Raw genomic sequence first — 9657 nt, forward strand, 5'->3', positions numbered from 1 at the left:
TTTGTATATTTTACCAAGATTAAAAATAATTTTAAAAAAAGTAAGTCTCCCAAATGTCTATCAACAAATGAATTTGATAAGCAAAATGTGATTATCATACCATGGAATATTATTTGGCCATAAAAAGGAATGAAGTACTGATACATGCTACATTGTGGATGAATCTTGAAATCATTAGGCTAAGTGAAAGAAGGTATACACAGAAGGCCACATATTGTATGATTCCATTTATATAAAATGTCCAGAATAGGCAAATCTATAGAGACAGAAAGAGTGGTTGTGTAGGGTTAGGGGTGGGAGGCAAGAACAAAAACATCCTAAAACTGACTGTGGTGATGGTTGCACAACTCTGTGAATATACTAAAAAACAAATGAACATTTTATATGGGTAAATTGTATGGTATGTGAATTATATTTCAATAAAGCTTTTCTTTAAAAAAGTAAGTCAGATGATGTTAGTCCTCTAGTCAAAACTCCGCAATGGGTCCTCTTTTTAGTCAGACTAGAAGACTTCCTTGCAATGGAAAAAAGTCCTACATGCTATGCCTCTCACCTTCTCTCGTGCCAATCTCCTTCTTGTTCACTCAGCTCAAGCCATACCACCCTCCTTGCTTAGGGACACGGGCACACTCCTGCTTTAGGGCCTTTGCACTGGCTGTTCTATCTGGAATGCACTTCCCTTGGCTATCTGCTAGGCTAGCTCCTTCAACTCTTTGCTCAAATGTCACCTTCCTAATGAGGTCTGCTTGACCACCCCGTTTTAAATTGCACCATCACCACCACTCCAGTACTCCCAATTCCCTCACCGTGATTTACTTTTCCTGCAAGTACGTAACTTGTAATTGATTAATAACTTGAGTTATATTTATTGTCTCTCTTCCCTGCTAGAAAGGAAGCTCATGAAGGGCCTTGATCTTTGTAGAGCTCACTGGTAAATCCCAAGGACCTAGAACAGTGCCTGGAAAGGAGTAGGTGCTTTATAAATGTGCATTCAATAAATGAATGGCAAGCATCTCAGAAACATGAATGGTTATCATCTTCCTATTCAGTGAATAAGCAGGCAGGGCAGAGGTGTGAATAAAGTTTCCTTACCAAGAGGAGCAGGTAGCTGGGCTCCTGAGGCTGAGATCCTGGAGGGGAAAGTGGAAAAAGAATGTTTTTGACTAGGACTCAAGGAACAGGGCAAGGAAAAGTGAAGCAGAGGTCAAGCTACAGAAGGTAGTGATGTTCAAACCCAGTTTTAAAATTATATAGAAACAGTGATGATTCTGGGTCACAAATGTTTGATGCCTAGTATGTCAAAATCAGAAACAAATATTTAAGTTGTTTTTTTTTTGCAACCTAAACACCCTCCTGGCTATCTAGGAAAATGCTCCTGATGCATGGACCTCTGCTGTTTTGTATTTCCTTTAAGTTTCCCCTTGTTGGATATCTGAATAGGGTAAGGAGAAAAAGAAGAAGAGTTGGATTCATCCAGATTCTACCAACTGGCCTCAGGTCTCTCACACACATCTCATTCCATTCTCACCAGAGCCCTCTGAGAAGGTGTTATTAGCCGACATTGTAATATTGAGGAAACCGAGGCACGGCGCCAGGAACAGAGCCTGACACACAGCAGATGCTCAATAAATTTTTACCGGACTGAATTGGAGGGGGAAACGCTCAGTGAGGGAGAGAAGGGAATGAAATCCTTCCACCATCCCCACCGCTGCTCCTGGGAATTAGAAGTGGGAAGAGGCGTGGAGCACACGGCAGGGCCGTCCCACTCGCCAGTTGTGGAAAACGGCAGCACTCCCATCCGCCTCCGCCCTTCATCACCCCCACCCCACGCTTTAGGGGCCACCTGGAACTCTCTCTCGAGGACGCCCCCCAGCCTGTCCCGGGAGGTCTGGCGCGCCCGCCAGGCTGCAGGGAAGTGCCGAGGCGCGCGGGGTAGCGGGCGAGCGCTCCCGGCAGTCGGTCCCTCCACCACTCCGGCGTCTGCCCTGGAGGTCGGTTCGCTGCTCAGCCCGGCACAGTGCGGAGTCGGAGGCTGGAGCGCGCCGACGACGCCGGAGGGCCGGGCAGCAGACACTGGCGCGGCCCTCCGCCCCAGGGGTGGGCAGCCTGTGCCTTGGCCGGGGCGCGCCGAGGCCACTGGACAGCCCTTCCTCCAGCGCGGCCGGCCGCCACGGGGAACATCCCACCCTTCGGCTGCTCGCTCCTCCCCCTGCCCCCAGCGCACCCGCTTCTCCTGCCCCAGCCGCCGCGAGGCTCACTCCGCCCGCAGCTCCGCCGAGTCGCTCTGGGCGCTGCAGCGGCTGAAGCCGCCGGAGCTGCGCGCTCGCCAGGACGCAGACGGCTGCAGAAGTCGGGGCAGCCCCGGTGCGGCGGCACTATGAATGGCTCGGGTGGCCTGGACACCGAGGACACGAACGAGGCTGGGGGCGGGGGTAGCTGGCAGCCTGAGGCGGTCATCGTGCCCATGCTATTTGCGCTCATCTTCCTCGTGGGCACCATAGGCAACTCACTGGTGCTGGCCGTGCTGCTTCGTGGTGGCCAGGCGGTCAGCACCACCAACCCCTTCATCCTCAACCTGGGCGTGGCCGACTTGTGTTTCATCGTGTGCTGCGTGCCCTTCCAGGCCACCATCTACACCCTGGACGACTGGGTGTTGAGGTCGCTGCTCTGCAAGGCAGTGCACTTCCTCATCTTCCTCACCATGCATGCCAGCAGCTTCACACTGGCTGCCGTCTCCCTGGACAGGTGAGCTGGCAGGCAGGCTGTGGCTGGAGAAGGGGTCTGGACTTGAGGGTCAAGGAGGCATGCGTGGAAAGTAGAAAAGAACACTAGGAAGGCAAGGGAACCAGGAGGGAGTGAAAGACAAGCAGGCGTATAAGAGGAAAAAGAAGAATAAGAATGGGGGACCTCCGTGTCTCTCTGTTAGGTGCATCCTCAGGGACTTCAGGCTGGACACCTCAGCTCTCCAGCGCCACTGGCATCTGACAAAGCACAGCGTTTCTGGGTACAAAGCGTTTTTCCCCGTGCTGGGTCTCCTTTGAAGCTCAACGCCCCTGGGAGGCTGGGATGGGAGGGATTACTGTGCCCAATTTACAGACCAAACCGAGTTTGTAAGTGATTTGCTCAGAGTTGCCCATCCAGTAATCCTGTGCGTGAAGCCATTGGCCTGTCTCCTGGCGTCAAACTCGGGCGCCTCCACCTCGCTGGCCTCCAAGCCACAGTTTGCTCCGCACAGTCGACTCTGGTGCGGACTGCAGAATTTGGGTCCTTCGTGAGGGCCCATGCCAAACTCCGAGCAAGCATGCCCGAGGCTCTCTAGCTCGGTCCCACAACCTGACCAACAGGCCCGGGGGCAAGGGCAGGAGAGGAGGGGGCCCAAGGGTCCCCCTGGAAGCTGAAGCTGGAAAGGACACCTGGGGGATTCCTAGGAAAGGAATCCTGGTATCTCCCCGGCCCCCTCCGTCCCCACGTCCTCCCAACCTTCCCTGGACAGGCAGCGAGGTGAGGCCACATTCCCCATATACCTCCCAGTTCCACTGAACGCCAAGTGTGCCGGTTCCAAGAAGAGAGCACTGGTGGGACCCACAGAACGTCGGCATCTCGAAGGAATTCCCTCGCGGTACCTTGCCTGACAGGGTCTCTGGGCTGTCCCCTAGGGCCTCAAGGCGCCTGGGTCCTACCTCTCCGGGCACCGTCACTGGTGGGTAATCACAGCCTGCCGGAGCCCCACAGTCGGTTTAATCTTCGGGGTGCCCTCCCGGGTGGAATCCCACTGTGGTCGTAGTCTCAGGAAGAGCAAATGAGTAGCCTTTCCTGCTGCCGGGTCCCGCCCCACATGTAGGCGCGGCTGAGGGTGTCCGGGATGCTCTGTGTCGCCCTCCGGGCTTGTGCGGTATTACCGTGCGCTAGAGACATTCCTCGACAGTGAGCGTGGGGCTCGAGGTGGAGGGGTCCGGCCCTGTCTCCGCGAATCCGCCGTCACACCAGACGTCTCCCTTTCTGGCCTGACCCGCAGGTATCTGGCCATCCGCTACCCGCTGCACTCCCGCGAGCTGCGCACGCCTCGCAACGCCCTGGCGGCCGTCGGGCTCATCTGGGGGCTGTCGCTGCTCTTTTCCGGGCCGTACCTGAGTTACTACCGCCAGTCACGGTTAGCCAACCTGACCGTGTGCCACCCGGCGTGGAGCGCGCCTCGCCGCCGCGCCATGGACCTCTGCACCTTTGTCTTCAGCTACCTGCTGCCCGTGCTGGTGCTCGGCCTGACCTACGCGCGCACCCTGCGCTACCTCTGGCGCGCCGTCGACCCGGTGGCCGCCGGCTCGGGCACCCGGCGCGCCAAGCGCAAGGTGACGCGTATGATCATCATCGTGGCCGCGCTCTTCTGCCTCTGTTGGATGCCTCACCACGCGCTTATCCTCTGCGTGTGGTTCGGCCGCTTCTCCCTTACGCGCGCTACCTACGCGCTGCGTATCCTCTCGCACCTGGTCTCCTACTCCAACTCCTGCGTCAATCCTATCGTCTACGCTCTCGTCTCCAAGCACTTCCGCAAGATCTGCGCGGGCCTGTTGCGCCGCGCCCCGCGCAGAGCCTCCGGCCGCGTGTGCGTCGCGGCCCAGGGCACCCGCAACGGCAGCGTGCTGGAGCGCGAGTCCACCGACGTAACGCACGTGAGCGAGGCAGCCGGGGCCTCTGCTCCTGTGCCGGCGCCTTTTAGCTGCCAGTACTCGAGCTCGGTTCCCAGCCTGTCCTGGCGGGACCAAAAGGCTCCCAAAGCCATCTTGACAATTAATGTGACCCGAAGGCACTTAGGGAGTACACTTGGGTGTTGAAAGATTGGAGTCAGAGGTCGGGGGATCGTGGAAGGAGTTTCATCTGTTAATAAAACGCGCAATCTATTCCGCGTGCATTGGCGCGCCGTGTCTCCGCATATCTCACGGTCCCGAGGCTCTAGGACTTCACAGGGGAGCTCTGGATAAATGAGGGCGGGGTGCCCTGCCGAGTGACAAGGAAAGAGGGCGGCCCGCACCGAAGGCGGCAGAGTTAAAATCCGCGTAGAAATCCCTGAGGCTGGGGAGCGCGGGACGACCGAAGGCTCTTTGCACGTGGCCATGCGGAAGCGCCAGGTGTATATAGATCGAGGAACCAGCAGCCGCCAGTGAGCGCGACAAGGGCGGGCTGAGTGTTGAAGCGCGCTCGATAAACCGGTCGATGACAGACTTGGACACTATGTGTGTTCCTAGTGGCGTTCCTGCGCCTGCGGGTGGCGGGTCCTTGCCTGTTCCCAGCTCCCTGGGGTCCCTTGGAGTCATGCCAGCCAGATCAGTGCCTACCCACCTTCAGCCTTTGGGTTTCCTTCCTTCACTGCAGCTATCTGGGATCTGGTCTCCAAGGGCTTGGGTTATCCTCGGGCCAGGAAAGTCACCCGCACCTCCGTCAGTCCTGCTCTGCGGCCCACAGCGGTGGTTCTAAGGCACTGCTGGACCAGGGCAGGCTGAGAATCCCGCCCCGAACAAAAATGCCCCCGAGCTTTGGTCAGGAGCTAGCCTCTACCTGTCCCCAGGTTTGCCCCACTCCCGGAGTTCTTGAGCCAAGGCTTTTTACGTGAAATTAGTTGTGTTCGAGGAGAGGCAGGATAACCCAAGGGTGTGCCCACTTCAGGTCTTTGAGCACAGAGCAGTTTGGTAAGGGTCTGCGTATTTAGCCAGGTGGTGCCTACTGTGGAAACAGAGGCTGCACCTGGCCAGATTGGAAGGACAGTGTCAGAGAAGTGTGTGTGTGTTTGGGCAGGGGTCCCGTGCTTCCCTGGTCTGCTTGATGGGTCTTGAATGTGATAATGGGTTCCAGGTGGTGGAAATGGAGCAGGACCAGGAAGCCTAGGCAGGTGCAAGGTGGGCGGGGCTGGGTCCTGGGCTTTGTCTTCAGGTGTTTGCTGAACCTGGGGTGGGGGTGTGCCAAGTCCAAGGCTCCAGGGTTGGTGCACAGAACAGCTGCCTCCAGCCGACTGCCCAGTCCCCCAGAGAAGTGACTGAAGTAGAGGTTGTAGCTTAGGCACTCCTGCCCCATCTCACCTTCCTCAGGCTCGGAACCCCACAGCCCTTGGCTCGGGAGTGTGGCTTCAGCGTGCCAGCGGTTGGTAGGTAGAAAGCGTAGGGTCTTGAGCTTTGGGATTTGGGCCCCAGGGCACTGGGTGACCTCGACCTCCATCCCTCAGACTGGCCATCCTTCTTCAACCTCAACTCACCCCAGGAGGTTCAGGAAACCATCCAGATTCCGAACAACGGAAGCGCGCCCCTGCTCACGGACGTGCAGGTGTTTGTGTCGAACGTGTTTAACGTGGTAAGTGTCCTCAGGCTCTGGAGGACTCGGGGGCCCAAGCGCTGAGCTAGGAATGGGGCAGGACTCAGCCTAGTGAGTGCTGGGGCCTCCTTCCTTCTTGTCACATAGTACCCACCCCCGAGGTGACCTGCTGCCCCCCTCCCCCAGGACATCCTGCGGTACAGTGTCCTCCACGATGCTGCTTCGGCTGGTGAGCACCCACGGTGTGGGGGCAGGGGTTGAGGAAGGGAGACCTCTGTAAGCCCAGCACAGAAGTACTGGCCTTCATCAACCTGCCAAGCCCAGGGGCGCATATATACGGAGAGTGGGCGCCTTAGTAGCATCCTTGTGTCCCTAGTGCTGGCTGGACACTCGCCTGGCCTTGAACTCGACTGGGCACCGGCAAGGCAGAGTCACGCTGCCCTGGGACTCTCTCTGGACACCAGGACTCACTATCCGGGAGGCGTAAGTGAGGCGGGGGTTCTTGTCTCAGGAACTGGGCAGGCATAGCCCTCGCTAGTCCCCATCTAGAGCCGGGAGGTCCTCTTAGTGAATATCCCCCTCCTGGTGGCCCTGCCAGACCACTGGCACAACTCCCGTGCCTTATGGTGCCCTTTCTGGAGCCCCGAGGGCAGTGGATAGCAGCTGGGCATATGCTGGGGTCTCCCCCTCCTCCCCCTTCTGAGGAGGAGCTGGGCCACTGGCTGTGATACCTTTCCCTCTTCAGGCTCTGGGTGAGCTGGCAGGACCAGAGCCCACAGGCCCGAGTGGACCGGGATGGCCACATCGAGCTCTACCTGGCCCTCACCACGGAGACCTACTGTGACTTTGAGCTTTTCCACCTCCCCAGGGACCAGAGCGACTGCAGCCTCAGCTTCTTCGCTTTTGGCAACACTGGTGCTGACAGGACAGGAGCTGGGGGATGAAGGGAGAGGGGAGGGGAAGCCTCTGGCCTCCAGCAAACACCTGACACAGGGGTCCCGGGCCTGTGTTCACATCAGTCCACCCCCAGGCTTAGAGGAGCTGATCATTCTTCTTTCACCCGGCACCTCCCACTCAAATAGCAGCCCCATCTCCTAGTCCTCCCCTGCTCTAGGCTGTAGCCCCCCTCCAGTCTTCTCTTCTCCCCCATCAGCTACCCCAGAGCAATGCCCCCAACAGCCAGGGCCAAACTGCACACTTGTGTCAAGCCCAGGGGCTCAGGCTACTGCAGGCTCACTCCTGGAAACATCCCGAAGGTGTAGCCACCCAGTGAATATCCCACAAGCCCAGCAGGTGATGTCCAACTCGGCGGCGAAGTCCCATCCTTCCCTTACATCCCTCCCCTCTGGGAAATACCACAGCTGCCGCCCCATGAATCCTAATTATTTCAGGTGTCAGATGATATACTGGTGAACGAGTCTGTGACCATGTCCCCCTCCATGAAGTGGTGCACTTATTTTTACAATGAAAATTCATCTATGAATCTGATAAGGCCCTTCCTCTAACTGGAGTAAACTTGGGGTCTTGCGAAATCGGGTTTGGAAAGCCCTTGTACAGACCAGTTTCCCAGTCTGCCCCCAGCAACCATCAGAGGGCTCCATCACCCCTGGGCTCCAGCTTGTCCCTGCCCCTACTCCCAAGAGAGATGCGGGGGCAGGCGTATTTCTAGTTCACTGTTCTCACCCCCACCCCTTCAGTGATGGAGCTGGAGTTCCAGGCCCATGCGGTGAATGAGATCGTGAGTGTCAAGAGGGAATACGTAGTTCAGGATTTGAAGACGCAAGTCCCATCCCAGCAGCTGGTGCCCTGCTTCCAGGTGACGGTGAGTTGGGAGGTGGCTGCCGAGGGCTGATGGGGGCATCGGGGATGCACGGCCAGAGGCCGTGACATCACCCTTCTACTGCCCACCCCTGCGCAACCCCCACTGGAAAGCTCCGACCTTCTTCCTTCCAGTTGCGCCTGCAGAACACAGCGCTAAAGGCCGTCATAACGCTCTTGGTACCCGGGGAGGCGCTGCTGTTGGCTAACCTGTGCGGGCCGCTGCTGCCCCTCCGGACGGAGCGCATCGCCTGCAAGGTGACCCGGCTGCTGGGCTACCTCGTCTTCCGCTCCTCCCTGGTTCAGGCCCTGCCCAGCTCCTCCTCCTGCAACCCGCTGCTCAGTAAGGCCCACACCCTCGCCTGGCCCGGGGCAGGACCACCTTGTGCTAGGCCCCCCTCATTCTGCCCGCACCTGCTGTCGCCCAAGCCAGGGTGCCTCTGCTCAGGTGCCTGGGCTCTCAAGGCCGGACCTGGCCGCTGCCCTCCCCTCCCTGCCCACCTCCCCAGTTCACTACTTCACTGTCCTATGCTGCTCTTCATCACACCACGGAGACCGTGCTGTTGTCCGGGCTGCTGGCCCACAGCAACCCCAGGGCGGAGAGCAGCCCCAGCCCGGTCCTGAGAGGGGAGCAGCACGACTGTGGGAGCCCAGGGCCTGGGGCCCCTTCCTCGGGGGTTGCTGAGGAAAGAGGCCTAGGGCCAGAGCTGGCAGGCTGGGGTTGCGGGTTACCAGGCTGGTTAGAGGTTCCTGCGTCCACTCTGCTGGCTCCACTGTCCCTGGGTTCCACCACGGCTGCCCTTGGAAGCCGCAGGTCTGGAGCAGGGAGCAGGGTCAGCCCCCCTAAAGGCCCGGGTGACTTCAGACTCCCTGGGATAACCTCTGCCTTGCAGAGCCTCTCTTGTGGGACGTTGTTTCAACTCAAGATGACCGAAAATGGGCCAGACCCAAACATTCATTAGTTGTGAATCTAACGAAGGGAGAAATACAGACTGGCACCTCCTGGGATTCGCCCTTCTGCTCCGGGAGAGCGTGCGTGTCAGGTGAGCCCTGAAGTACACCTCCTTTTCCTGCCTCTCCCCACACAGAAGCCTCCAGAGGAGTAAAGGGGTCCAGGAGGAGCTGGCCTGAGGCTGCTGACCACATCTTCTTCCTGGTGTACATGGCAGGGGTGCTGTGTAGCCAGTTCATCTTCGCTGGGCTCTGGATGTGGGCGACATGCAAGTCGGACCCAGCCCCTGGTGAGGCTGCCCCCCACGGCGGGTGGCCCAGGCTGTAAGGGGCAGGGCCTGGGGCTGCAGACCTGAGGGGTTGGGCTGTGACAGGGTCTCCGGAAAGAGGGGGGAGGGAGGTCGACTCTCTTCCCTAAGCCTGGAGGACCCCAGGCCACCCTGAGCTCTCCCTTCTGTTAGCATGCAAACGAAGAGTGTGGAATAAACCCATCATCCCAGTGCAAGGGCGCCTCAGGGGTCTGTCTTCACTGAGCTCAGCTGTTCACTCTTATCGAAGTAGGTGGGGCCCATCTCATGCCCCCGGCCCCCA

The 9657-nt window shown here is 58.3% G+C and overlaps 2 protein-coding genes across 2 annotated transcripts; both read left to right on the forward strand.

Moving 5' to 3' along the window:
- Positions 1 to 2377: 2377 nt before the first annotated feature.
- On the forward strand, positions 2378 to 4829 carry GALR2 (galanin receptor 2). Its single transcript, XM_068530997.1, has 2 exons — positions 2378 to 2745; positions 4016 to 4829. The coding sequence occupies exons 1-2, from the start codon at positions 2378 to 2380 to the stop codon at positions 4827 to 4829; spliced, it is 1182 nt and encodes a 393-aa protein (XP_068387098.1).
- Positions 4830 to 5108: 279 nt separating this feature from the next.
- On the forward strand, positions 5109 to 9394 carry ZACN (zinc activated ion channel). The gene is given in 13 exon segments (XM_068531002.1): positions 5109 to 5155; positions 5458 to 5560; positions 6078 to 6129; positions 6212 to 6336; positions 6484 to 6497; positions 6499 to 6526; positions 6674 to 6780; positions 7043 to 7212; positions 7995 to 8119; positions 8251 to 8458; positions 8625 to 8643; positions 8645 to 8772; positions 9189 to 9394. Coding segments are annotated over 13 exon segments (1332 nt in total).
- The last annotated feature ends 263 nt before the right edge of the window (positions 9395 to 9657 follow it).

The sequence above is a fragment of the Eschrichtius robustus genome, chromosome 20, assembly GCF_028021215.1.
Source record: "Eschrichtius robustus isolate mEscRob2 chromosome 20, mEscRob2.pri, whole genome shotgun sequence".
NCBI lineage: Eukaryota > Metazoa > Chordata > Mammalia > Artiodactyla > Eschrichtiidae > Eschrichtius > Eschrichtius robustus.

Coding starts and splice junctions, on each gene's coding strand:
- GALR2 (XM_068530997.1), top strand. CDS start 2,378: ATGAATGGCTCGGGTGGCCTGGACACCGAGGACACGAACGAGGCTGGG. Junction 2,746..4,015: donor GCTGCCGTCTCCCTGGACAG/GTGAGCTGGCAG, acceptor CCTGACCCGCAG/GTATCTGGCCATCCGCTACC.